The sequence below is a fragment of the Lutra lutra genome, chromosome 16, assembly GCF_902655055.1.
Source record: "Lutra lutra chromosome 16, mLutLut1.2, whole genome shotgun sequence".
NCBI lineage: Eukaryota > Metazoa > Chordata > Mammalia > Carnivora > Mustelidae > Lutra > Lutra lutra.
The window spans coordinates 1,077,785-1,103,632 of record NC_062293.1 but is presented as its reverse complement, the minus strand read 5'-3'; the positions used below and the strand labels follow the sequence as shown (position 1 = coordinate 1,103,632).

General features: G+C 64.5%; 3 protein-coding genes and 1 long non-coding RNA gene across 7 annotated transcripts; 1 reads left to right on the top strand and 3 right to left on the bottom strand.

The window, feature by feature from the left end:
• Nucleotides 1-552: 552 nt before the first annotated feature.
• MCRIP1 (MAPK regulated corepressor interacting protein 1) lies at nucleotides 553-9,755 on the bottom strand. Of its 3 annotated transcripts, none has more exons than XM_047708715.1 (5): nucleotides 9,617-9,755; nucleotides 3,842-3,897; nucleotides 3,630-3,748; nucleotides 2,980-3,081; nucleotides 553-2,803 (listed from the first exon to the last, which is right to left on the bottom strand). In XM_047708715.1, exons 2-5 carry the CDS (start codon nucleotides 3,847-3,849, stop codon nucleotides 2,739-2,741), a joined length of 294 nt encoding a protein of 97 aa, XP_047564671.1. In that variant the 5' UTR covers nucleotides 3,850-3,897; nucleotides 9,617-9,755; the 3' UTR covers nucleotides 553-2,738. The 3 variants fall into 3 exon arrangements, with proteins under 3 accessions (XP_047564671.1, XP_047564670.1, XP_047564669.1); XM_047708714.1 differs by lacking the exon at nucleotides 9,617-9,755 and adding an exon at nucleotides 9,065-9,137; XM_047708713.1 differs by lacking the exon at nucleotides 9,617-9,755 and adding an exon at nucleotides 3,983-4,433.
• On the bottom strand, nucleotides 4,704-24,601 carry P4HB (prolyl 4-hydroxylase subunit beta). Of its 2 annotated transcripts, XM_047708685.1 has the most exons (11): nucleotides 24,387-24,600; nucleotides 23,296-23,502; nucleotides 21,876-22,009; nucleotides 21,607-21,744; nucleotides 17,544-17,648; nucleotides 17,238-17,363; nucleotides 16,952-17,152; nucleotides 16,668-16,788; nucleotides 16,373-16,554; nucleotides 16,212-16,298; nucleotides 14,748-15,671 (listed from the first exon to the last, which is right to left on the bottom strand). In XM_047708685.1, the coding sequence occupies exons 1-11, from the start codon at nucleotides 24,535-24,537 to the stop codon at nucleotides 15,591-15,593; spliced, it is 1,533 nt and encodes a 510-aa protein (XP_047564641.1). In that variant the 5' UTR covers nucleotides 24,538-24,600; the 3' UTR covers nucleotides 14,748-15,590. The 2 variants fall into 2 exon arrangements, with proteins under 2 accessions (XP_047564642.1, XP_047564641.1); XM_047708686.1 differs by lacking the exons at nucleotides 14,748-15,671; nucleotides 16,212-16,298; nucleotides 16,373-16,554 and adding an exon at nucleotides 4,704-6,107 and having other exon boundaries at nucleotides 24,387-24,601.
• PPP1R27 (protein phosphatase 1 regulatory subunit 27) lies at nucleotides 9,565-10,704 on the bottom strand. Its single transcript, XM_047708711.1, has 3 exons — nucleotides 10,400-10,704; nucleotides 10,160-10,310; nucleotides 9,565-9,875 (listed from the first exon to the last, which is right to left on the bottom strand). The coding sequence occupies exons 1-3, from the start codon at nucleotides 10,587-10,589 to the stop codon at nucleotides 9,752-9,754; spliced, it is 465 nt and encodes a 154-aa protein (XP_047564667.1). The 5' UTR covers nucleotides 10,590-10,704; the 3' UTR covers nucleotides 9,565-9,751.
• Nucleotides 10,694-15,346, top strand: LOC125087920 (uncharacterized). The gene is made up of 2 exons (XR_007123540.1): nucleotides 10,694-10,802; nucleotides 13,045-15,346. It is a non-coding gene; the product is annotated as an uncharacterized LOC125087920 (long non-coding RNA).
• Nucleotides 24,602-25,848: the final 1,247 nt, after the last annotated feature.

Below are 25,848 nucleotides of genomic sequence, written 5' to 3'. Positions count from 1 at the left end.
CGATCACTATCTAGAGGACTTCCCATGCTTATCTCCACCCCTGTGGTCCTCCCAAACCCATACTTTGGACTCACCTTCCCATTCATCCCCTCAAACTCTGCACGTCCACACGGAGCTCGCAGGCACGCCCGCCCCCAGCTCCTCTTCCTCCGGCTCACCGAGGCGGCCGCAACAGGTCTCTGCTTCTACCCTGAATCCGCCATCAGCTTGCTCCCAACCCAGCAGCCGGAGCCACCGTTCCACGCCCCACCCAGCCCTGCACCTCACTTCAGCTTACAGAAATGTGGGGGACAGAGGTGCCTGTCAACAGAAGGAGGTGACCAGCCAAAGGCAGAATGCAAGCAACTGCACCTTGAAGCACCCAAGGGGTCTTCAATACATCAAAGGGGGAGGGGCAGTGAGCCTTCAGGGACAGGCCCGGCAGACCGGAGGCGGCAGACACGCTCTGCCTTTCCATCCTGAGTCCGTAACCCGCCTAGAATATACTCAGATGTTACGAGGAACACGGACTGCGCATTAAGTATCTGGGAATTATTGTTCAGGCCGTACACATAAACATGCTCAGTATTTACTAAATCAAAATTGTGATAAAAGTAAAAACCTAAGAATTTGAGTAAGGCCGTCCTCTGAAAGGAGGTAAAGGTAGGGTGATAAACTCGCCCCAGGATGAACTAGCAATTGATGTGCACACACGTGGGGCACAGGGTGGCGGAGCAAAGGGGACATCCCCGCTCCAAGATGGTCACTGCCCTCACGGTACCGGAGGGCAGGGGTCTCCAGACGCTCACGGGCACCCACCCGGCCACGGTGAAGATTCCAGCAGCCTGGACGGGGAGGAGGCAGCGCAGCTGAGGCTGGGCCCGGCCCGGGCTGGTCCAAAGAGAGCTGCGCCAAACAGGAAGGACCTCCCCACTAGCCAGCCTCCCTCTGCCCCATCTGCCCCTCCCTTCTGGTCCCCGACACCCCCTGTATGACTGCTCAGAGTCCTCACCCATTAGGAAGCATCTCCAAATGGGACACATGGACCCCAGGTTAGGGAAGGGATGGCTCCACGCCCACCCATTTCCCTGCCTCCAGGGCCTCCACCTCCAGTGCCCAGCTGAGCTCCGCCACCCTCCTGGCACGTGGCCTCTCAGCCACACTCCACCTTTGAGGTGGGTCTTGGCACAAAGACCCCAGGCTGAGCGCCTCCATCCCACGCAAAAGCTAAGTGGGCAGGGATACTGAGTGAAATGCCCTCGAGGGGTCTCCTGTGGTCCCCACACCCCCAGTGGTCGGGTAGACAGGCCCACAGTATCACCACTAGCGCAGGAGGCCAGGGAGGGTGACTGGGGCACTCGAACCCTCCGCAAAACACCCACAGGTCCCCAGGGAGCAAACAAGGCCACACGGTTAGAGACCTGGCGCAGGGCCTGGCACCTGCCAGCTCCCACTGGCAGTGAGCCAAGGTGGCTGTTTATTACGTGACCTGTCCTTCCTGTGCCCTGTCCCTGGGAGCCCCCCCCCAAGAAGACGCCTCCTGGAGTCACCTGTAGGCCCCAGAGTACTCTTCCAGGAAAGCATGTTCCCAAAATAAACTCCAGTTCCACGTATCGGAGCTGGCCTACCAGGGCTTTCCAGGTTTGAAGGTCAAGTGACTTGGGTCTCTCTCAGGGCCCAGCGGCCACCCCTTGATCGGAACAGCGGAGGAACCACTCCCCCAGGGTCCAGGGCTGCAGAGGGAGCCTCCTGCGTCCAGGGTCCCCACCCCCACGGCAATGGTCCCTGAAGAGCACAGGAGAGCCCCCTCAGCCTCTCTCCTCCTCCAGCACCCACTGCCCCCTGCAGGAGGCCTGAGACCCCCTAGAGGAACCCAGGGAGCCGATGGGATTTCTGGAGTTCAGGGTGGGGCCTGACCTTGGGTCTCCAGCCCTCCGTGGGCTGCCGGGACAGGGGCCTGACAGACCAAGGGGCCGCTCCAGCACCACCCACCTTTATTCACTGGTCCTCGGGCTCCGGGCACAGACACTCGGCTTTTGAAGGGCACAGGAAGAAAAGGGGGCCCTGGGGATCATCCCAGCACTTGGTACAGGGCCAGGGTCATCTTCACACCCCTACCCGCGGGGACACCTGTGACCTCAGGGCCGCAGACAGCAAGGGGCTAGGCCCGGTCGCCCAGGACCCTCTCTGAGGGGGTGCTCAGTGCCATCCTGAAGCTGATGCAGGAAAGGAAGGGGCCAGGCTGGACAACGGGGTGAAGGATCAGATGCTCCCCGAGGTGTCCAGCCCAGAAAAGCAGCAGGGCTTGGGGGGGGGGGTGCACAACTGCTATGGGAGAGGGCATCCCGTCTGCCTCCTGACCCCCTCAGGGACAAGCCCAGTCCCACCAGCCTGGGAAAGAGCAGAGGCCCCCTTGTCCCCCTCATGACCTTGGAAGCGGCCAGGGGGTACGGGCTCAGGGGGTAGGGGCAACAGGAGGTGATGGGAAGAGAAGTCAGAGTCAAGGCCCTGGACTGGGGGCGGGCAGAGCAGGCAGCTCCAAAGACGCAGCTCCGGGGAGAGCAGGGGCTGGCAGGGCCTCCCCCCAGTGACAGGGGCAGCTGGAGACCCCGAGAAGAAAGGAGGGGACTCGGGGAGGAAAGGCAGGCCATGGCCAGCGATCGTGCCCCTCCTGATCCTGGGGTTTACAGCCCCTCCCCCTCCCAGCATCAGGCGGCGCCCCGGTCTCCTGGAGGCCAGGGGAGGGACACGGCACAGCTTCAGGACTTCTTGGCATCCGGCGTGTTCCGGCGCTTCAGGTCGCTCAGGTCGATGGGCTTGAAGGCTGTCGGGGGACAGAGTGGTCAGTGGCGGCATGGACGCAGAGGCAAGGTCCAGGCCCCGTCCCTCACCTGCCCCTGGCAGCCCGGGGAGCCGGGGCACTGTGCCACGCTGTCTTCCAGCCCTCCCCCCAGCACCGCCCCCTGGCTGGGCCCCCCCCAGGCCGGCTCCTCCACTCACTCTTCAGACTGGGGTTAGGGACCTTCTCCACGTACTCCTCCACCAGACCCCGCTCGCTGCCTGACATCTGGCTCCGCAGATCTCGCTCCACGCCCTGCCAGGCTGTGAAAGGCAAGGGGGTGGCATCAGCACCCCAGTGTGGCTGGGGAGTCAGGCAGAGTCCAAGTGGTCAGGGCCCCTCCTCCTCCCCCACTCCCCAGCCCCCTACCTCACGGCTTCCGGCCCCCAGGACTGCTGAGCTTGCCCTCAGAGGGCCCTTTCCCCGCTCTCTGCACCCCACCCCCCGCCCGGACTGGCTCCTGGCGGCTCGCAGACACACATGTGACCCAGCGCTCTCCGTCCGCTGCTCGGGCGCCCCACCTGTCCCCCCTCCTGGCACACTTGGGCACACGCACCCAGCCACACGTCTCCACACGGCTGGGTCCTCCCCGAGCACCCTGTCTTCCCGTCTCCCGCAGGGGCTCCCTCTCCTGGAGACCACTTGGCCCACACCACGGCTTCCTCCCCTGGGAGCCGCACACACCCCCACCCCCGCACGACCAGACGTGGCCCCTGAAGACCAGGCCAGGCAAGAGCCCAAACTCTGGGATGGCACGGGGGCTCTGGGGATTTCTCGGAGCCCCAGCCCTGGCTGGGGGAGCCCCACGCACCTTCATAAATGAAACGCACATTCTCCTCGTGGGCTGGGGTGAAGATCTCACTGCTGCTGGGGGGAGAGCGGGGGCTACTGTTCCTCTTGCCGTTGTAGACGACTCTGGAGACAGGGGAACTGGGGGTGCCCAAGCACATAAGGAAGGGCTGGGGGCGAAGTGGGGCCCATCCCCTACCCCCCAGGGGAGACCACCTGTCGCCCAACACCCACCTGGTCATTGCGGGGGTGTCTGGTCCTCGCACTCCACAGCCGGGTCCCCTCGGCCTCTGAAAAGGAAGCCCAGACCCTGGGAGTGGGACAGAGTCGCCCTCTCCATGGGAACTTCAAGGCAGGGAGGGGTGTGGGGCCCACCTTCTCCATCAAGCTGACGCCGAACTGCTGTGGGCTCACTGTCCACCCAGAAGCCCCGCAGGGGGAGGACCAGCCACAGTCTGGGCAGAGTCGACCAGCTGGAGGCCGAGGGCCGGCAACCTGGCCCTGAACTCACAGTGCCCTCCTTCCGGGCAGCCCCAGCTGCTGGACCACCCCTACCCAGGGAGCCCCTTCCCCCACGGTCGGTGGCTTGGGATGGCTCCAACGGCGGTGCCCAGATGCTCCCTTTCCAGAGTCACAGAACACCTCTCGTGAAATCTGGGTCTGCGGGGAGAGCCGTAGCGACCCCAGTGAACCCCAACTCTGCCCTCCCTGCCCGCAGGGCCTGCAGTGCTGTCTTCACTGAGCCTGGTTCCCATCTGTACAACAGGGACGGGCTTTGTGGGGAGGACCAGCTTGCGGGGCCCCGAGGCCAGGGCACGAGTGAGTCGGGGCACTGGACGGGGCACAAAGACCCTGGGCTGCTCCTATTTCCAGCCTCTCTGTCGGCTCCGGTTTTATAGCCTGGGGGAGGCCTTGGTAATGTTTTTTAAGATTTTATTTACTCGTCAGAGAGAGAGTGAGAGCACACAGCCAAAGGGAGCTGCAGGCAGAGGGAGAAGCAGTCCTCCCGCTGAGCAGGACTCGGTCCCAGGACCCTGGGACCATGACCCTAGCCAAAGGCAGACGTGTGACCCACTGAGCCCCACAGGCGTCCTGCGGCTCAGTCTCAAACCAGCCAGGGGACATCCCCCCCGGCTGACAGCAGAGCACAGTACGGAAGGTGCCTCCACAGAGCCAGTCCCAGGCCCGGCCCCAGAACAGACGACCCTAGATACTGGGGGCAGACAGAGGGGGGCCCTGAGCACAAAAGCTTCTGCCCCCCTCCCTCCTAGAGCCCAGAGCATAGAGATGTGGCCCTTCCCAGAGGACCAGAAAGCTGTGGGTCCCTGCTCTCTGGCTTACTCAGTCCTGTCACCAACGTCCAGCCTTTGAACACCTGCACAGATAACCGCAAGCCCAGAAAGCAAGACAAGAAGCCCGGAAGAGCACAAAACCAGCTTCCTGGGCGACACACCTCAGCCCAGGCCCCACCCCACCCCACCCCGCAGCAGCCCAGCCCCTCTCACAGGGACTTCTCCTTCCGTGGACTCAGGGGACTTGCTGCCCTTTCCCAGGCATCAGCCACCCGAACACTGGAGCAAAGAGAAAGCCCTTTCTGGCCTAAGGACACCCTGGGCCACTCAAGGGGCTGTCAGCAGTCAGACACGGTGGGGAGCTCCCGTTACGCGACAGGATGGAGGGGCCGGGAGGACCAGCCAGCCCCTGCCTCGTCCTGCCCAGGCATCGTCAGTCCTCCCGCAGGTTGTGCTCCGCGATCCGGGAGGCCCCTGCTGCACGGCCCTGCCCTTCCCGCCTCACCTGGCCCACTGCAGGGCTCTCTCCACCAGGCAGCCTCCAGGGACCACCCAGCCTTTGCGGGCATGTGACCTCATCTTAGGGTCCCCTACTCATCCGCCCTGGGCCAACTCAGGTGCTCACCCCCTCTTGGCTCCCGTCACAATGTCTGCCCACGATGCAACAGTGGGGCTCTCTGGACACCTCACCTGCTCCTCTCCATCTCTGCAGACCCAGGGCCTAACCTGGGCTGGCCCCAGAGCAGATGCCCTGCAGGGCCTGAGCCTGTAACCTGAGCCCCGGGCCCGCAGAGCACTCGGTCCCCACACTGGGGAGCCAGCCCCACTGGGCTTCCTGACTAAACCAGCAGCATGAGAAAGTCACATCAGTTCCCTGTCCCAGACCTGCACATCTGTCACAAAGGCCCTTCCATCCAGATGATGGAAGCCTGGGGACACGGGTGCCCTGGGAGCAGCCCCCAGCACAGGGCCGACCACAGAGGCTCCAGCGGGACAAAGGGAAAGACGTCAGTAGGGAGACCTCTAAGAGGACAGCTGGAGTACAACCCGGACCTAACCGACTGCCGGACCCGCACGGCAACATCTCCCCGACCTTGGCAGGCACGGTCTGGGTGGAATGAGGGGAGAAGGTGGGCAGTCAGCCAAGGCTGCCCGTCTGTGAGCGGCAGCTAGGAAAGGAGGCCGGAGGCTGGCTGACCACGGGGCATCTCCGATGAACCAGAGGGACACCAGAGCGCCGTTGACCGCCACAGAAAGTGCTGAGTGGGGCCACGAGAGTGGCAGGGTGGAGGGGTTGGGTGACCAACGTGCTGGGAAGAGCAGCACAGGCCTGGGGGAGTGCCAAGGACACCTAGCAAGACAGGCCGAGCCATGGAGGACCACAGAGCCTCCAGTCCAGCAGGACGGGGACCTGGTGCTTAGGGGAGGGCTGGGGGCGAGGGCCGGGGACAACAGCCTAAGGGAGGGCAGGCCCTTGTCACAGAGTACCTGGCTGGCGCCACTTCCCAAACCATCTCCCTTCTCCCCCTCATTTGCTTTCCCTCTTCTGCTCACAGGACTAGAGGCACCATTATTTCCTCAGCTCTGGGGCGCCTGGGGGGCTCCGTCAGTTGAGCGTCTGCCTCCGGCTCAGGTCATGATCTCGGGCTCCCGGGATCGAGCCCCGCGTCAGGCTTCCTGCTCAGCGGGGAGCCTCCTTCTCCCTCTCCCGCTCCCCATGCTTGTGCTCTCTCTCTCTTTTGCTCCCGGTCAAATAAAGAAGTAAAATCTTTAAAAATAAAAAAAGAAACAGGGTCACATCAGGCAACCGCTAGCACGTCGATGTTTGCTGCGTCCTTCCCGTCTGGGTGACCGTGATGTGAGGGACAGCTCAGATCTAATGATGCAACGACGGTCTCCCCTCGGCCCACAATCCCACCACCAGCAAGCCCAGGGCCAGCCTTCCCAGAGCCTCCAACGGGCTCTCCCACCACCTCTTCCCACTGGCAGCCACCCCCATCCAACGAGACTCCCCCCAACCCCAGTCCTGACAGCCCTCCCCAAGTAATACCCCACCCCACATGCCCTGGGCCCTCTAATGCCATCAGGCCCTCAGTGTGGCCCAACCTATTCCTCCAGGTGTGTCTGACCGCTGGGCTCCAGCTCACGCCCACACAGTGTCTGAAGCAGAACCGCCTCCGCCAGCCGCCATCCCCCCAGAGAACCAGGCGCCGCCCCACACACGATGCGCGCTGCCGGGCCTGACTCTTGTCCACGGCTGTCGAGCTCATGGGGGCCGCGGCTGCGTGCTAGGCACACGGCAGCGTCCAGAACCGTTCTGTGGCTGGAGGCCATCCATGCTTGCTCTGCGGCCTCCAGGGAAGTCCCTGCCTTCCCGGGCCTGGGAGTCCCTGTCTAAGCCAAAGCAGCCCCCGCGGATGTGCGCTAGAACATCGGGGAACGCACCGACGGGGCACCTCCGGGAGCGGCAGGCCACTGCTGACTACGAAGCACGGTCCAGGACAGTCCTGGGCACCCCAAATGCAGAGCCAGCCCATTTGCAGGGAGGCGGCGGCCCCGGAACTCCCAGCACGTGTGAAAAGCAGCAGTGCCACCGGTCACAGCAAGCCGCCCCTCCCAGCAAAGTGCCGTCTGAACCCCCAGTGGCTCCCAGGATCTGAGCCTCCAGGGCTGTGGCAGCCAGGGCCAAGCCCAGACAGCTCAGCTCACCTGAGCACCTCAGAGCCCGCTGATGCCCTTGGTGGCACCCCGTGGCAGGTCCCTGGACACCCTCACACCAATGTGGTTCTGCTCAGGGACAAGGAGTCCCTCCAGATGGATACGTTTTGTACCTTCCTCTTGCCTGGGAACCAAGGAGGCCTCCTGGGGGGAGGCAGGGCATGGGGGGACCCGAAGCCAGCCCTCAGCCCCCCCAGTCCCAGACGCTCCCACACACAGCCTTATGCGCAGAGACAGGACAGGAGAGGACAAGCTCGTCTGGGAAGGCGACAGTGAGGACTCTGGAGTCAGAAGCCGTGATGCAGACGGTAGTCGCTCTGCGCTCCTGCGAATTCCTGATGCTCAGATTTTCTTAGATTCCACTTTCCCCCGACCCCGTGTCTCTGCAGTACCCCACAGTCCCAGCCGTCAAGACGTCCAGAAAACGACCTACTACCCCGCAGGCACCAGAACGCTGCTGTGCGAGCACCCGCAGAGGCGCTCCCCTGAAGACCCCCGCAAAACCTCTAAGGCGCGCACCCTCGCCCTCCGCCCTCCGTCCTGGCTGGGGCAGCAGCTCCCGCCCCAAGGAACAGCCCCGAGGGCGTGCACCCCCACCCCCTGACCCAGAAACCCACCATGCCCTCCCCTCACCCCGAATCAGGCTGGCGTCCCGCCCCACGCGGCCCCTGCTCCCTCTCCTCCCCACGCGCGCTCCTCTCCGAAAGCTCTCTACCCAGAACTCACGCGCGCTGGGGGCGCCGCTCGCGGTGTCCCTCCGCCCAATACTCATCCTTGAGATTCAGCTAAAAGACCGCCTTTTCTCGGAAGCCTCCCTGGGGCTGGCCAGAGCACAGGACATGGGCACCGCCATACCCCCAGTCCACCACCAACCGCGGCAGCCCCCGGGGCGGCGTCAGGCCCTGCAGCCCAGTGAGCTGGCTCCCCGGGGGCAGGGCCCAGCTCACCCCCTTTGCGCCCCGCACCACCGGGCCTGCGGGAAAGGCTGGGAAACGGGAAGGAAACGCTGCGGCGGGGCCTGGCCAGCTGCATCCCAGGAGCCAAGAAGCATCCTCAGGACTGTCCCCTTTGGGGAAGGGGGAAGGCGGGACATTTGTCGACCTCGGCGGCGGCTGCTTCAGAGACCGAAAAGGGCGGGTCCCCGGCTGCCCCTCCCGAGCCCATCTCCCCGGGTGGCGGGGCGCCCGCTCCCGAGCGCCGCGCGGACCAGCCCCGCCACGTCCCCGCGGCCCCTCCCCGCCGCCCCCTCCGCCCCCTCCGCGCCGGGCTGCGCGCCCCCCAGCAGGCCCAGCGACTCGGGCGCAGCGGACCGAACGCGGAGCCGGCTCCGAGCCCTGCGCGACCCCGCCCGAGCCCTCCCCGCGCCAACCGCCGCGCCAGGGCGGGCCCCGGCCACGCCCCCCCCGCCCCCGCGCCCGCCTCACCTCGCCCCCGCGCCCGCCCCCGCCTCACCTCACCTGCTCTGCTGCCGCCGCCGCCGCCGCCGCCGCCGCCGCCGCCGCCGCCGCCGCCAGCAGGGGCCCGGCCGGAAGTGACGTCACCGCCTGCGCAGGCGCAGGGAGCGTGAGGGCCACGTGACGGCCGGCGCGCGCAGCAGGCGGGGGCGGGGCCCGAGGCTGGGGCGTTGCTGTGCGGGCGCGCCGGGTATTCCCCGGCCGCGGTGCGGCGGGGTAGGTCGCGCGGGCGCTGCGGGGTGTGAGGCAGGGGGCGGCGGTGTCTGGGGCTGCGGAGCCGCGGGGAGCGCAGCCGAGCGGCTGGGGCGGCGGCGTCCGGGGGGCCCGGGGCTGGCGCGGTCAGACAGCTCGGAGCCCGGAGCCCCGAGACTCTGGCCGCCTGCGTTGGCGCCGACGCCCTGACCCACAAGCCGGTGTGGACGGCAGGGCCCGCTGGCCGCCGGGAGCGCGGGAGCTGGGGCCCGTTCCCAGTAACCAGGCTACCACCAGGGGCTAGCGAATGACGTTTATTGAAAAAGTAAAAAGAATCCCAATAAAAAATTCACCTGCAGAAAAAGTCAGGCCAGAAAGGAGGGTGCCCAGGTACCGGGGTCCCACCGGCGGGCAGTTCCAAGCACTTGGGGGGTGGGCGCCCAACTTCTCCAGGCAGGGCCCGAGCCCTGGGGGCGGGGCGGGGGGGCTCAGTCCATCGTGGTCCCCTTGAAGAGCTCCACCAGGTCCTTGAAGTCCGGGTCGATGAGGTCCGACGGCAGGTCTCCGTCGTCGTTGGCGGCGTCTCTGTCTGCCCCCAGCGAGATGAGGTACCTGGGGGGCCAGGGCGGCAGTAGGGAGGTGGCCGAGGGCGCTCTGACCCCACCCCGGGCCCCGGGCTGCCGCTGACACACACCCTTGTAGGGTTTCTGCAGAAGGGGCGCAGAGGAGGGAACCTGGCCCTGCGGAAACAACTGTCCAGCCCGCCGGGAAGACAGCAGAAAGGAGGTTCCAGGAGCTCGTGGGGTTCTCAGCTGGACCTGGGCCACCCAGACCACATCCGGGAGGCTCCTTGATGCCAGAGCGGTGGGGACAGAGCCCGCCGCCAGACCCCTCACCTGGCTATGTCCGGGTATCCGTCGCTGCAAGCGATGTGCAGAGGCGTCCAGCCGGTCTCGTCCCGCTGGTGGATGTCAGCCCCGTACTTGACCAGCAGCTTCACACACTCCAGGTTCCCGGAGAGCACAGCCTCGTGCAGGGCGGCCAGGCCTGCACAGGGCACGGCCAGGCAGCAGGGGTCAGGGCGGAGCCTTCCCCGATACCGCACAGACCCCGTGCTAGGCCACACAGGCACTCACCTGAGGGGTGGATGGTGTCCAGGGCGACCTTCCGAGCCCGGATGAAGCGCCCCACCTGCTCCAGGTCCCCTTGGCGGATGTGGTCCAAGAACAGGACGTCGTTAGGGAAGCGCACGCTGCGGTCGGCCAGCAGCCGCCTGCGCCGCTGCCGGGGGCTGTACCGGGCATAGCGGCTGGTCCTGCTGGGCATCCTGGGTGCTGTGGCGGGCCCGCCGTGTGGGGACCCTGCTGCTCGGGGAAGGGACGTGTCCGGCCGGGATCACACCAAGCATGCAGTCTCCTCCGCCGCTGCTCCCGCCGCGCTCCTGGGCCGCCCGGCGCCTCCGTCTTATATAGGACCGCGGCGCTATATAAAGCTTCGCAGTCATGCTCCGGCCGGGAGGGGCTGAAACGGAGCGCGCCGGTGCTGCGCGCGGGATCATGTTCAGTGGTTCATCTTTCAGCCCACCTGTCGCTGTGCCCCGGCCAAAGGGGTCAGATCCTTCCTGGCCACTGCTGTCTGCCCCACAGCTGGGCCCAGAAGGTGCCTTACAGAGGGCAGGAGAAGGCACTAGAAGGACAGGACCCATGGGGAAGGCGAGCGGCTACCAAGGTCATGGAGAGGGACCAGGTACCTGCCAAAGGCATGGAGGCGCACAGAAAAGGCCATAGTGTCTGGTGAGGGTGGCTGCGTCCACCTCCCGGAGAACAAGGGGGCTGCCCCCCAGCCAAGGAGGAGGCACAGGACCCTGACCATGCCAGAGCAGGTCCAGCCCTACCTGTATCCCTCCCTGTCACTTGTCACCTCCCCTCAGGCTTGCACCATGCTGCCCTCCTCCTCAGAAACTTCCCAGGTCAGAATCCAAATAAACACCTTGGTTCCCGGCTGCCCAGCCCGTGCTGCCGTGTTTCCCTCCATCCTCATGTCCCCACCCCCCACACTTCCCTGCTTCCAGGCTCCGGCCTCGGTGCCAAGGACACCTGTGCTCCCACTTGAGAGAGCGTGCCATCAGCTCCCCCAGGAGGGACCATTACACCCCGTGGGGTGTGGGCTCTGCTTGGCCTAGACACCTGTGGGAGTGGAACCAGCAGAATGCTAAGGAGATGCCCAGCCAGCTGGGCCAACACGAGCAGTCCTACTGTGGCCACCAGTGTGTGGAGGTGGCCCGGCTTCACTGGAGAGAAGCAGTAGACATGAGCACACTCCCAGGAGCAGGTCTGGGGGCTCAGGGTCAGCCCCCGCAGCACGTGAGGCTGGCTGGCTGCATTTATTAGGGCTGCCGTCACCAAGTGTCAGACTGGGGAGTTAAACCTGATTTTCTTGTGGTTCTAAAGGCCAGAAGCCCAAGATCAAGGTGTTGCAGGGTTGGTTCCTTCAGAAGGAGAATCTGTTCCAGGCCCCTCTCCTGGCTTTTGGTGGTGGTCCTTGGTATTCTTCCGGCTCGTAGATGTATCACCGCATCTCTGCCCACGTCGTCTCCTTCCTTCCTGTGCGTGTCCAGGTTTTCCCTTTTTGTAAGAATCCCAGTCGTTGGATCAGGGTCTTCCTATTCCAGCATGACCTTATCTTGACTGATCACATCTGTGACCCCTGTATTTCCAAATAAGATCACAGTCTGGGGTTCTGGGGTTAGCACTGCCACATTGGAAGATCGGAAGGATGCGGTGCAGCCTGTAATGTGGGCGCGATCCCCCTGGGTGGTCACCCAAATCCTGAATGAGGACAGAGCCCAGATGGATGGGCGCTGGGCACAGGGGTGGAGCAGGCAGCCTGCTTACCAGCAGCCTTGTGTCACCAGGCTGGTTTGGATCCAACAAAACCAAATCAACAAATGTGTTTAACACCCTCTAGGTGCAAAGCCTTGGGCCAAATGCTGTGGAGAAGCGGGGCAGTGCCTCGGACAGACTGCCCGCCCCGACAGGTTTCCCCAGCCCTTTCCAGAGCCCCGCCTGCTGCTGCCGGGGCCCGATACAGGGCTGGTGCCCAGTGGCCCTGCACTGCAGGCTCAGAGGCTGGTGCCAGCTGATCGTAACTACCTGGTCAGTATAGCTTCTGGCTGGTTTCCAGGAGAAAGAACTTTCCTTTGATGTGAAGATTGCCTATTCTGGTGTCGTGGAAAGTTGTGTTTGTCCTCCCAGAACCCCGGATACAGCTGCCAAGGGCGCAGCCCTTCCTGACAGTGACCCAGCTTTGGGCTAGAGACAGACCGGTCCGCACCAGCCTGTTGGCAACCGCAGGGATGCAGCCCCTGGTCCGTCTGACTGAGGTGGGCTGAGAGCTTGGCAGTTTGCGGCTTTGGTGTTTCCATCTGGATCAGAGAAGGGACAGGTGCCCAAAGCCCCTCCTGCCAGTCACAACAGACCCCCCGAAAGGTATTTAATGTGCTTTTTATTCTAGCGAGGACATGGGACTGTCCTCTAAACCATGGGTATGACCTGAGGCATCCTCTTTTGGAAACCTCTGGTCAGAAGCCAGGGCTGAGCGTCCGACCCGAGGCTGTTTGCAGAGCCTCCCTCTCCCACAGCCATGGTGGAGCCGAACCGGACCGATCCAGCTTGGCCCCTGACGCCCACGGGCACTTGTGAAGTGACCTGGTTTGTAGGATGCTAGGCTTCTGCCTTCTAGAGCCTTACAGCCAACTAAGACATTTAATTAATCCAAGAAGCTTACTCTGAAAGTCCAAGGAAAAGCGGGAGCCTGAGGGCCTGTTAGAACAGGTGCAGGGCTATTGCCGGGTGCCCTCCTGCCGGCAGGCTTTGTGGCTGGAGGACCTCAAGGGGCTGGTGCGCGGTCGGACAGCAGCCTCTAAGCACCTGCAGAGAGCAGAAGAGAAGCGGGGAGGGGAGACAGAGATTTGGGATGTCCCAGGCTGCTAAGCCGGAGCTGAGCACCCCGCTAACCCGGTGGCCCTGCCAGGTCTTGGACTCTACTGCGCAGCCTCCCGGCCAACCCTGGGCCCTGGAATGTGCCCATCAGCTGCCTCTGCGAAAGGGGAAAGGTATGGGTGACTCACTCCCCTCCCGGGAGCACATGACGGCCCTGCTCTCCGTGCGCAGGACACGGCTTGGCAGATGGGTCGTAGGGTCACCCACCCCTGCCGCTGGGGCCAGGAGCACAGCCTCTCCCAGCGCGCAGCTCTGACTCCCGATGGCCTCGCTCTGTGGTGGCTTCCTCCACTGGAGGCCATGCATCCCCGAGGGAGCAGCTCACATTTTGCGGGCAGGGCTACCACCCTCCTAGGACCAAGGCACGACACGCATAAACTCTGGAGTGGAAGAGCTAGAAGCTGGCGCCCGTGCAGGCCACCCGAGGACCAGGACCGCCAAGGGGAGGAGTGGCTGAGGGCCTGACTGGTACCGCCTAGGGTGCTAACGCTGGGTCCTCCCAGCACGCTGGCTGGGTACTGCTCTCCTCCCCTGGGCTGGGGTCTGTGCCGGCCTGGAGGCCGGGCTGCCAGCGGCAGGGAGGACACGGGCAGGCACACGGAGTGAGCAGAGAACACCGAGAGGAGCCGACGGCAGCCCACCTTATGGACGCGTCTGCACCACCGGCGCAGCCCCCACCGGCACACGGGCATCGGAGCTGGGAGCCAGGGACTGAACAACGCCTGTGTGCTGCTGGGCTTCTCCGGAACTACGATCCATGCTGTCCTTGACCCAAGGTGGACCAAATGTTCGTGTGCGTTCCCTCCCAGAACATCGGCAGGCAGCCCTTCCGTCCCACCTGCTGCTGTAGACATGCTCAGAGACCAACAGATGCAAAGCCCCGGGTGGGGACGCCTGGGCGACCATCAGAGTCCTGCCAGCTGTTGTGGAACCCCTCTCCTGCTCTCAAGAGGGACCCACAGGCGCCCGCACACTTCCTGGGGTCCCAAGGAGTCACCATCGGGCTCCCACACACTGTTGGCCCCACACCGCAGCTGGGCCCGCCATCCAGGAAAACCAGTTCTCTCAGCATGAACTCCAAGCGAGCTGAGGTTCTACTGGTCAAATCACATTTTAAAACCTGGGTGATTTGCTGTTTGCTGTTTGAACACGTGACCCTGACCAGTGTGGCTCAGTGGTGAGCAGAGCAATGCCACCGGGTCACCCGTGCCCAAGCGCATGCCGCTGGTTCCTCGTCAGACCCCCAGCGGCAGGAAGCCTTGGCGCTGGCCCAAGGCAGCAGGATGCCCCAGGACAGCACCAGACCCCCACCCCCATCCAACTGCAGCACCTGTGGCCGTGCGTGCTTGGCGAATGACCACCTGGGACACGCCTGTGGCTTCCGTGGACGCCCCACGCTCCGAGAAAGCTGCCCCAATGGGGAGAGGCCTAACCCCGGCCCACTCCCCGCCGCATGGAGAGCTTGTGAAGCAGAGACGAGAGGTAGTAAAATTTCAACTTTATTTGGCCAATGTATTCAATTCCAATATCGTTAGAAACGGCTGAAGAACAGCCCGCAAGTGGTTCGGCTCAAGCACCCTTGGCCGTTGCGCAGCCTGGAAATGGAGGGTTCTGGTTGTGCCTGCCGCAGGCCTCAGGCGGTGCTGGAAGTCACAGAGCACCGGGGAGCCTAGCTCGGGGAGGAAGGGGGGCTGCCCGGGTCTGCCCTGGGCTCAGCCAGCATCCACCACCCCCTCCAGTCGTACAAGGCCCCAGTGACGGAGACCTAGAGTCTCCACCTAAGCCAACACCACGAGACCCACGCTCCGTCACGCGGTACCAGCAGGAGGGGAGAGGGACCCGGCCGGCCCGGCCCGGCCCCTCCCACACAGGGGACAGGAGTCTCCAGGTAGGCCCGGCCACAGTGGGACACCCTGATGTCCAAAAATGTCTCAAAATCCCACAAATGGAATTTCTTAAAGTGATAGTATAAACCCTAACAGGAAGGAGACTTCACCTGCATGAGATTCAGAGACATTTTAACAAGCACTTTGGACAGAACATGTACAAAAAAGTACATCACAATTAAAAAAAAAAACAACAGCCCGCCACAGTGAGCTGGCCCAGAGTGAAATTCCTTTCCAAAAACTGAAAAGCACAAGTAAGAGGCGGGTCTAAATTTACACGTGTTAGGATAAAGTGTTGCTTCAGAAAAATTCCCTGCATTTCCGGTCGGTGTCCCCTCCTCCCCGTGAGGGTCCTCGGGCTTCCGGAGGCCGCGCCACTGGGCGGCGCTGCCGTGGGGGGGCGGGGTGGTGTCTGGGGCGCCAGGTCTGCACGCTGCACCTCAGAGCTCGTCTCGCACGGCTCTCTGGTCGTCCTCCTCCTCCAGGTCAGGCTCTTCCGCTTCTTCCAGATCTTCCAGATCCTGGGGTGGAGGAGGGAGGACATGAAGAAACCCACTGGGACAGGCCGGTGGCACAGCACCCGGGCCCTGCAGCCCAGCCGGCCACACAGACAGAAGCGAACAACTCTGGTCTCTATAAGGGGACGCAAGGGGGCCTTCCACCAACAAGAAAGACGGGGAGGGGAGCCCAGGACCCCAGCCTCCAGGGTCTGTGGGGCCAGTGACAGCCCTACGCCAGCTTCACGGTGTGCTCCCTTGGCAGGCCTGCTGCCCCTTCTGCCCCACCCTCCACCCAGCAGACGACCCTCTGCTTTGCCTCAGCCGCCCGAGGCCGAAGCTGCTGTCCCGCAGGACACCTCAGCCACCCAGCTGGGGAGGAGCCCGAGTCCCGGCTGGCAGGGGGCGGGCCTTATGGGAGGAGTCTAAGGTGCCCGGAGCAAATACCAGCACTCCGAGACCCCCTGAGGGCCACCGCCCGGAGCGCTCTGCAGGGAGAGTGGCTCCGCCTGGCCCAGGGACACACGCATGCCCCTCCAGCGGCGCCCACCGACCCCCACTCACGTCATCGTCCCCGGCCCCGTCCTGGCCACCACTCTCCAAGAACTTCTTAAAACCGTCTAGTGTCCGCTCCCCGTTGTAGTCGATGACCTGTGGGGGGGTGCGGGGTCAGGGAGCTGGGCAGCGCCCCGCCCCCCGCCCCCCAGCCCCGGCCGGCCGCGCACCGTGCTGTCCGCGCCGGCGGGGAAGAACTTCAGCGTGGGGAAGCTGTGCACTTTCACGGCCTCCACCTCGTTGGCCGTGGAGTCCATCTTGGCGATGATGATGTTTTCGTGGTCCTTGTACGTCTCTCCCAGCTTATCCCAAATGGGAGCCAGCTGTTTGCAGTGGCCACACCATGGGGCATCTGAAAGAGAGCCGTGCCGAGGCGCTGGGCCCAGAGCCGCCCGCTGCCTGCCCCCTGTGCGCACGTCCTCGCGGGGCAGACAGGCCCAGGGGCATTGGAGGGACTTCACTTACAGAATTCCACAAAGACGTTCTTTTTCTCGTCGAAGGCAACTTCTTCAAAGTTCTTCCCAACCAGCACCTTGACAGGCTGCTTGTCCCAGTCTTCGGGCAGCTCCTGGCTCATGAGGTGGGGCTGGAGGGCAGGGGAACAGGGTCATGGACGCCCGGAGCCCCCACACCGGCCCTCAGAGCCGCAGGAGAGGACCCTGCCTGGAGGGCTGGCTGCTCCGCGCTCCCTAAGCAGGGGAGCCCCGAGGGCCCAGAGGCCGGCACAGGCCAGGTCGCGGCTGCCCCACCTTGATCTTGCCCTCCAGGAAGCGATGGCAGAACTCCTCGATCTTCGCCGCCGTCAGCTCGTCGGACTCCGGCTTGTACTTGGTCATCTCCTCCTCCAGGGTGATGAGGCGCACGGCGGGGCACTCCTCCTTCTTGAGGCCGAAGAACTCGAGGATGCGCTGGTTGTCAGCGTGGTCGCTGTCGATGAAGATGAACAGGATCTGGGCGGAAGCGGTACAGTCAGGTGGGGCCGCAGCGGCTCCCGGGCTCCCGCCCTCCGCCCGCGGCAGGTGCGCCAGGGCTCACCTTCCCCTTGAAGCGCTGGGCGGCCGTCTTGAAGCTGCTCAGCTTGCTGTCGTAGTCGGGCACGCTCTTAGGCAGGAACAGCAGGATGTGGGTCTTGATTTCGCCTCCGAAGATCTTTGGGGCCGTCTGTGTTGTAAACAGAGGGCACTGGGTCTGGGCCATGAACTGAGCCGCTAATGAGATACCCTCGGTGGCTGTGATGCCACCGAGGCAACACTGCGTATCGAGGGGTCCCTGGGACCAGGACCTCGTGACCCTCCCACGCCACCCCATCCTCAGGGCGCAGGACCCACAGGAGAGCCACACCTGCTCCGTGAACTCGATGACCAGCGGCAGCTGGTTGTGCTTGATGAAGTCTAGCAGCTTCTCTTTGGTGACGTCCCCCTCAAAGTTGTTGCGGCCTTCGTCGAACTGTGGATGCAGAGAGGGCCGGGAGGACCCTGGTGCTCCCAGAGCCTCCCGCGGCGCCCCCGACGGGCAGCCTGGGCTTGGCGGTCTGGCAGCCCCCTTCCAGTCCGGCTTCAAGAGCAACAGGGATGGGACGCCTGGGTGGCTCAGTTGGTTGAGCAACAGGGAGCAGAAGCCACACGCCTCTGTGCACGAAACAGCCCGGGGCGAGCTGCAGAGAGGGCAGCCTCTCTCCAGCCCCAGGCAACGGCGACACCAAGGGGAGGGCGCTCGGCCTTTCACAGCGGCTGCAGTTTCCTGCTCGGCCTCTGAACACACCCTCTCCTGGGCCCGCTGTGCCCTTGGACAGAAGCGGAGATGAGGGACGTCCAGAGAGACAGAGGTCAGCCAGGGCTGCCTCCACCAGGCAGACGCCAGTGACTGCCGGAAACCCAACACTCTCACCGCCCAGCCGCAATCAGCGTGGAAAAACCGGCTTTCACAGGTCACTACAAGTAACTTGTTTTAGATGGACAAGGTTTAAGTCGCCTCCTCACCCCACCTGGGGCTGGAACTCTCAACCCTGAGGTCAAGAGTCACCCGCTCTTCCGACTATGCCAGCCGGGCACCCCTGGGTGGCTCAGTCGGTGAAGCATCTGCTTTCGGCTCGGGTCATGGTCTCAGGGTCCTGGCATCCAGTCCCGCTTGGGCCCCCTGCTCAGCGGGGAGCCTGCTTCTCCCTCTGCCTCTTTCTCAAATAAATAAAATCTTTAGAAAAAAAAAAAAAAACTCTCAGTTCTAATTTCTTACCCAATAAAAACCAATAAGTATAACATGCAGCCACTCCAGTTCTCTGGGATCCCCAATAACATGAAGAGTTTGAGGAGTCCCGGGGCCCAAAGGCGCAAGGCCGAGCTGTTCCCCAGAGAGGCCCAACGGGAGCCCAGCCGCAGCTGCGGCCCTGGATGGGGTGCACAGACGGGCTGACGGCGACCTGAGCCTGCCCGGGTGAGCCTTCCGTCCTTCCCCCTGAACTGACAAATCAGACCCAGGGACAGAAACTACCATCCTTCCCTTCCCCAAAGGAACTTCTGCAAGAGCAGGCAGCCACTCCCCGCTCCCGCCAACATTCCGCTCGAGCCAGAGCTCCATCCTGACCATGACGGGGCTGCTCAGGTTGACCGGACCAAGGGTTGGGCACTGGGAGCCCCTCTCCCGGGCGAAACTGAAGCCTGCTTGCTCTCCCCCAAACCTGGGATGGAGAAGAGGGAAAGGCGGCGAGGAGCCAGGAGGCTGGGCCCCACCAAGCCTGTGCCCCCAGCAAGCTGCTGAGCCCCCCAAGCGGCACACAGGCCACGGCGCCCGCCACTTCCCCAGAACTGTGTCTGCCCCCACGCTGGGAGCGGTCTGCCCGATTTCACACGAGGCCTGAAGAGCAGAGTTGCCCCACGCACCTGTCTCGAGACATGATCTTTTCGGTAACGGTACCACATCCCACGATGCTCACTGTCTACGTTAGTGAAAAACAATCAGCTCTCACCTAGCTAGGAACAGCAGCAGAGGCCAGCTGCATCGGGCCCCAGCGACGAACGTCCCCAAAAGGCTCGTCGCTGTAGGCAGTGGAGGAGAAGCCTAGCCCCACAGCTACTCCTAGGTCTCCAGCTTCAAAGAATAAAAAAGAAAAAGCAAACCCCGTGACAAAGACACAGTGTAAGCAGCTCTCCAACCAAAGGTCCAACAGGCAGTGACCCATGACCCAAGTCCCCATCCTTCCAGTGAGCGGCTGCTGGCCACTCCTGGGAGCCCGCCTGCCCTGTCCACGCGGCTCAGCATGCCCCCAACCCCCCAACGGCCCTGGGCAGAGAGGAAGACCCAGCGCACTTTGAGGAACCGGGCTGATCAGCCCGCAGGAGACAGGCGGCCGCCCGGTAGGAGCTCAGGAGCTGGACCTGAGCCTCCCTCCTCTCGTCTGTGGCGTGGCCCACTGGACGGCAGCTGTGACTCCCGCTGACCCTCACAGCACCAAGTCCCTGGGCTCTACCGGGCTTCTGCTCAAGGCTGCCCCCAACTGGCATCAGACCCAAGGGGGCCGGCTGTGCCCTGTGAGCAAGGACCACAGGAAGCACAAGGCGGTCGGTTCACGCACTGAGCTCCTGCACGTGAAGCCTCCGCAGACCCTCACGGACACGTGAGCACCCCCAGGTCCTGCATGAAAACTGGTGCTCTGGGGACGCCGGGGGTGCTCAGATGGGTGGGCATCTGCCTCCAGCTCAGGTCATGGTCCCAGGGTCCTGGGATCGAGTCCTGCATCAGGCTCCCTGCTCAGCGTGGGACCTGCTTCTCCCTCTCCCTTTGCCTCTCCCTCCCTTCTTTTCCTCTCTCAAACGAATAAATAAAATCTTAAGAAAAAGACAACTGGGGCTCTGCGCGTTCAGGGTGGTGAGGGAGCACTGTGTGGACGCAGGAGAACGTACTGGCCTCGGTGGCATCAGAGAAACTCCTTCCTCCGTCAGCCTCAACCTCAGAATCCAAGACTCCCGCCACCCTGAGGCCCACCCCTCCAATGCCCCAGGGGCTCCCAGGAGCTCCCCTCGTCAGACGTGTAACTGGGATCTCCCGGGCACCCGTGCGAGGACTAGTGGCTAATCTAGCAAAGCCGCTCCCTTTGAGAGCGAAGGCAGCGCCTGGAGGTCTCCCAGGCAGGACGGACCACAGAAACAGCGGAACAGCAAGGACAGCAGAAGAAAGCCACCCCAAGCCACCATGTCCCCGGTCCTCTGCCTGGGAGACATGTAGGCCCCCCTGCCAGTGCCTGGCGTAGTGCCAGATGCAGCAGTTACTACGGAGAGCTGACCGTGGCCTGTCTTTGGTCACTTGGCCCAGCGGCCCCACATGCGAGGGGGCGCACACACAGTGGCCCCCGCCTGGAGCCTGGCACCCCTTTGGACCACACACTGTCCTGCTCTATTGAAGCTCTGAACCTGTCTGCTTCCCACAGAGACAAACCAGGACTCAGAGACCCGATCTCCAGCCCCGAGGACATGCCTCCTGCCCCGTCCCCACTCTCCAGGAGTGTTCTCCCTCTCCAGTGCCTGCGCCATCGGAACCGCACGGACACACCATGGGCCAAGGCAGGAAAGTGTACTTGGACCTCACGGGGGTTCAGCCAGCCCACCTGGCTCTGTGGTGGCTAAAACGAAAATCGAAAGACCCTGTGACCCAAGGGTCATGGGAGCCAGGCCTCATCCCAGCAACGGCGCAGGCAACTGAAGGGCACGTGGCCCAGGACCGGTGCCCGCCATACCACGGGGGCCGGGCTGGGCTGGCAGTGGGAACACCCTCCCAAGAGCCAACGCTCAGAGTCTCTGTTTCCAGCGAGCAAGACACCACGGAAGCAGGAGTGCCGGTCGCACGGCACTGCCTGCGAAATTATGATCCTGTGCTTGGAACCCGTCACGGCGCGACCTCTGCCGTTCTTCCCGGTCTCTTTTAGAAAAGCCAACCCTGGGGGCGCCTGGGTGGCTCAGTGGGTTAAGCCGCTGCCTTCGGCTCAGGTCATGATCTCAGGGTCCTGGGATCGAGCCCCGCGTCGGGCTCTCTGCTCAGCGGGGAGCCTGCTTCCCCCTCTCTCTCTCTGCCTGCCTCTCTGCCTGCTTGTGATCTCTGTCAAATAAATAAATAAAATCTTAAAAAAAAAGAAGAGCCAACCCTGCAGAGCGGCCGTGCTCTCGTTAGACACGGCCCAGCAGCCGCCACGCGGGCCACAGCAACCCCACGGCGCAAAGTCTGAAGGCCGCATCCAAGCGGCTCCTCCGGCCGGACGTTGCACAACGTTGCACAACTGGCCCTCGGTGAGTTGGGGGCTGGGGCGGGGCAGCACCGCCTGGCCAAGGTCCACCAGCCCCGGGGCGATAAGGAAGGCAGCCCCCCCCACCCCACGGTATCTCAGCACGCGGGGTGGGGCCGAGGGTGGGCCACTCACCTTCTTGAAGAGCACGACCCCGTCCCCCGCCAGCTGGTATCTGGAGAACACGTCACTGTTGGACGTGATCCCAAAAGGTATGTCGTCGACGGCCTCCGCTGCCAGCAGGAACTGCTTGGCAAAGTCCGACTCCACGTCCTACAGAGGAGAAGCTGTAGAGGTGGCCACAGTCCCCGGCACCGCGGGTCCCCATCGGGCCCGGCCCGCGGGGAACCGTCCTCCCACGCTAGGGGGAAGAAGGCCCCGAGAGGAAGCCCCCAAGCCTCTACCTTGAAGAAGCCGATGACGGTCACCTCGCTGGACTCCAGCAAGGCCTCTGCGGCCGCCGTGTCAGGCAGCGTGGCGGCGGCCGGGCCTGTACGCTTCTTCAGCCAATTCACGATATCTTCGGCCTCCCGGCCGGCTGCGCCCAAACACAGGGGGTTCCGCTGAGAGCCGGGCCCGCCCGGCCCGAGCCAGAGCGGCCTATCCCCCTGCCACGGGACAGCCACCTCGTCCTCACACCCGTGTGAGTCCTACTGCGAACAGGACTCTTCTGTGCTTGGGAGAAGCTGCGACAGAGTCGCAGGGAACAGCAGCGGCTGCCTCTGGCGATAGTTACAATTCCTTTTCCTTCCCTGGTCCCTCTGCATGTTCGGAACCTCCCTGACACTGACAATCACTGAGCGTGCGCGCACACACACTTCTCCCCCGCCTCACTCTACGCGTCGTCTTAACTAAAGCTGCGGTGGAACTTTAAAAAAAAAGTAAGAGGGCTGCTGGGGAAGTCTGCTGAACACCAGCTTTCCCTATGACAACAGGCAGAGCTCCAGCTGGCCTTGGGCATCCCGGCCACTCCGGTGTCGCTGTCCGCGGGGTGGCCGACCGCACGTGCCTGCCGGACCAGCAGGGCAGGGCGATGGTGCATCTGCGTGCCACCCAGGGCCGACAAGATGGACAGCTAGAAGCCCGCGCCCTCTGAGCCCGAGGCCACTCGCTCCCCGCCCCAGCTCAGCTGCCTGGTCCGACCTGAGAAAGGCTGTGGGAGCTCGCACCGAGAAAGGGTTCTGCTAAGTGGTGGCTCAAGGCTGAGTCACCGGTACAGGTGGGATTAGGAGTGGCAGTCTCATTCGCCAAAGCTACGCGTCAGTGATGGATCGTAGAAGTGTGCGCTTCCTGTTCCAAAAGCGAACACCGGAACCGTAAACAGCAGCACAGGAAGGAGCCCAGAGTCGCTGGCGTCAGGATTAACGAGGCTCCTCCAGAGCTTTCCGACAGCAGAGCCACAGAACCGGTTCTAGAGACAAAAGTCTCTCCTCTCATCAGTACCTACCAGGCCACAGGGGCCCAGCCCCCGAGGCAGCCACAAGGGCTCACGCCGCACAAGGCTCGGCTGTGACAGGTGCCTGATGCCGGCCTGTCCCTGGCAGCATTCGGCTTGGCGGCTGGAACACCCGAGTTAGCGGTCACTACACTTGCTCCTCTGTGTGGTCCCAAGGGCCCCAGCCTTCCTCTCCTCCCCGGTCAGTCTCGGGACGCCTCAGCCATCAGCTCACCAGCCCTGAAGGCTGTCCCTCTCCGCCAGAGAGACGCTGCAGGGACGGCTGGACACTCCTCACAAGGGCCTGAGAGGCAGAACTGGACGGAGAGCAGGCTCCCCTCCCGCCCCTCAGCTACGCTCCACGTTCTGGGGCAGCGTGGCAGTCACACCTGTGTACTCCCTGGGAGCAGCTGTGTCCCCGTTCTTGAAGAACTTGATGGTAGGGTAGCCACGGACACCATACTGCTGGGCCAGATCAGACTCTTCCGTGGCATCGACCTTGGCCAGCCTGATCTCCGAACCTTCTGCCTTCAGCTTCCCAGCGGCTTTGGCGTACTCGGGGGCCAGAGCCTTGCAGTGGCCGCACCAAGGGGCATCTGAAAAAGAAAGTGGGGTGCTAGAGAGTGGCACTGCCCAAGTGCTTCCCCCACCTTCTCCTCCGTACTTCCTTCCGTGAAAATCTTATCTGCTCACCCAGATAACCCCGGGAACACTCACGGCTGGGCTGATAGCTCGGGGCTCGGGAGCAGTATTGGGACAGAGGCCAGAACGACAAACCGCACCGGCCCCCCTGCTCCGCTGGTCAGCACTGGACAGACTCTAGCGACGGGGACCCTCCCATCACTGCGGGCAGCATGGGCAGCCATGTCCCTGGCACTGCCCTCGGGGAACCCAGGGAGGCTAAGAGCTGGTCGCCAGTGCGAGCCGCACCTGTGCACAGCGGCCCGGACGCTCGTGCTTAGCAGAGGCTCGTGCACCGGGGCAGCAGAGCTGCCTCTCCGCTGAGGCCGGCAGCCCCGCGGGGCTCGAGATTCCAGCCCGGCCGCGTCAACACTTACACGCACACGGGTGCTGGGTGCGGGTGGACAGCACGCTGCAAGGCAGTGCCCGCAGGGGCGCGCGCCCTGGGCCAGCCCGGGGCAGGCGGGGGGCTGCCCTCCGAGAGCCCCTTTGTAATTGCGGCGGCTCACAGGGGTCCCCCGCTCTACTGTCCCACGGAGGGACCTGCCACGCGGACACGGGCACAAAGGCACGAGCTGGCCGTGGACCTGCCGTCACCCGCGGAGTCCGGCTCGGGCAGGAGGGGCGGCCCCAGGACTGACAGCAGCTCCCCAGGCTGTCGAGGGGCGGCGGCCCGTGCGGCCGGGGGTGGGGGCGGGCGCCCCGGAGCGCCGCCTGCCCGCCTGCCCGCCTGACCCCGGCTCCCGACCCCCGTGCCCGCCCCGCGGCGGCCAGGCCCGGCCCGGCCCGCGGCACTCACAGAACTCCACCAGCAGGTACTTGTGGGCCGCCAGCGCCTCCTCGAAGTTGCCCTTGTTGAGCACCAGGACGTGGTCCTCCTCCTCCGGGGCAGCGGCGCCCGCGCGCATCAGCACGGCCAGGGCCAGACAGAGCAGAGCGCGGCGCAGCATGTCGGCAGCGGGCGCGGCGCTTCAGTCGGCGCCGCCGGGACAGCGAGGCCACGAGAGCGCGCGCCGGCCGCCCCGCCCCTATAAGCCCGAACGCCGCCGAGCGCGCGCCCGCCCGCGCCCGCGCCCGATTGGCTGGTGGGCGTCGGGGCCCGCCTTCGAAGCCCTCGGACTGGCTACCTGCACTGGCCCCCGACCCCGGATTCGGAATCGCCGTGGAGGCCGCCCTCCCTCTCTCCCGGGATTGGTCGAGGAGCTCGCGCTCGCACTCTTCCCGGGCTTCTCATTGGCTTCCGGTGGAGAACTTTCTCTTCCTCGACTTGTGACTGGTGGCTTTCTCCTACACCTTCCGTGGGTGCTGCCTGTGGGGACCCGGGCTCTGTGGCTCCTGATTGGCTGGGAGATGCGCGCACGCCCGCGCGATCCCTCGTCGAACGTGGCAGTGGGGCGGAGTTCTCAGGTGAGGGGCGGGGCTGCGCCTGCGCCTCTGAAACCCCTCGTGTTGCATTTTGATTGGACGGCCTGTCCGTAACTGACACCCCACCCACCACCGTAGCTCCGCAAGCCGGAAGCTGGGCTAACGCAACTTCCGGTGTGCGTGAGGTTCGGGCGGTGCCTGTCAGGGACCGCGGCTAAGGAAGCGGACGGCGGCACGTGGAGCTCGGCGGGTCGGGGCGGGCCCGGCGGAGGCAGCGACGGCGGCAGCGGGTCGGGGCGCCGAGGAGGCGTGGGGAAGACCGAGCCCGGACGTGCTGGGGCCGAAAGGCGGGCGAGGAAGCGGGGGAGGCCGGGCCGTGCGCCAGCGGGTCCGGAACCGGGGACGCGGCCGCCGCCGAGCACAAGCGGGACGCGCCCGCCGGGACGGAGCCGCCACCAGCGCCCACGGGACCCCCGTGCTCGGTCCGCGCGTCCCGGCTCGGCTGGCGGCGGCTTCTGCAGAGCGGAAATCCCGGTGCTGCGGGCGGTGGTCGCGGCCGCCCAGCGTGTCCCTCCTCCCAGCCGCGCCGCTCTGCTCCCCCGGCCGCCCTCCCTGCGAACACGCCCGAACGGCCCTCGCGCTCGCTTCCCCGCCCGAGAGGCCCCGCCGCTAGCCCCAGGACTCGTTGCCAGCCTCACGGCTCGGTGGGCAGCGGCGAAGCGCCCGCACGCAGCGGCGTCGGCCGTGTGACATCGCCGTCCCCGGAGCGCGCCCCGAGAGAAGGGCCCTCGCGCGGCCGGGAGGGGGCTTGTGAGGGCGCTTTCTGGCCTCCCGTGCAGGGCTCTCCCCGCCAGAGGAGCCGGCCCCAGGCAAGGGTGGTTGTCTCCGCTGTGATG

Coding starts and splice junctions, on each gene's coding strand:
- PPP1R27 (XM_047708711.1), bottom strand. CDS start 10,589: ATGCCCAGCAGGACCAGCCGCTATGCCCGGTACAGCCCCCGGCAGCGG. Junction 10,311..10,399: donor GGACACCATCCACCCCTCAG/GTGAGTGCCTGT, acceptor TGCCCTGTGCAG/GCCTGGCCGCCCTGCACGAG. Junction 9,876..10,159: donor GGATACCCGGACATAGCCAG/GTGAGGGGTCTG, acceptor CTGGCCCCCCAG/GTACCTCATCTCGCTGGGGG.
- P4HB (XM_047708685.1), bottom strand. CDS start 24,537: ATGCTGCGCCGCGCTCTGCTCTGTCTGGCCCTGGCCGTGCTGATGCGC. Junction 16,789..16,951: donor TCCTGGAGGGCAAGATCAAG/GTGGGGCAGCCG, acceptor CCTGCCCTCCAG/CCCCACCTCATGAGCCAGGA. Junction 16,555..16,667: donor GAACGTCTTTGTGGAATTCT/GTAAGTGAAGTC, acceptor GCTCTCTTTCAG/ATGCCCCATGGTGTGGCCAC.
- MCRIP1 (XM_047708713.1), bottom strand. Junction 3,749..3,841: donor GACACCCCCGCAATGACCAG/GTGGGTGTTGGG, acceptor GGGCACCCCCAG/TTCCCCTGTCTCCAGAGTCG. Junction 2,804..2,979: donor CCCTAACCCCAGTCTGAAGA/GTGAGTGGAGGA, acceptor GTCCCCCGACAG/CCTTCAAGCCCATCGACCTG.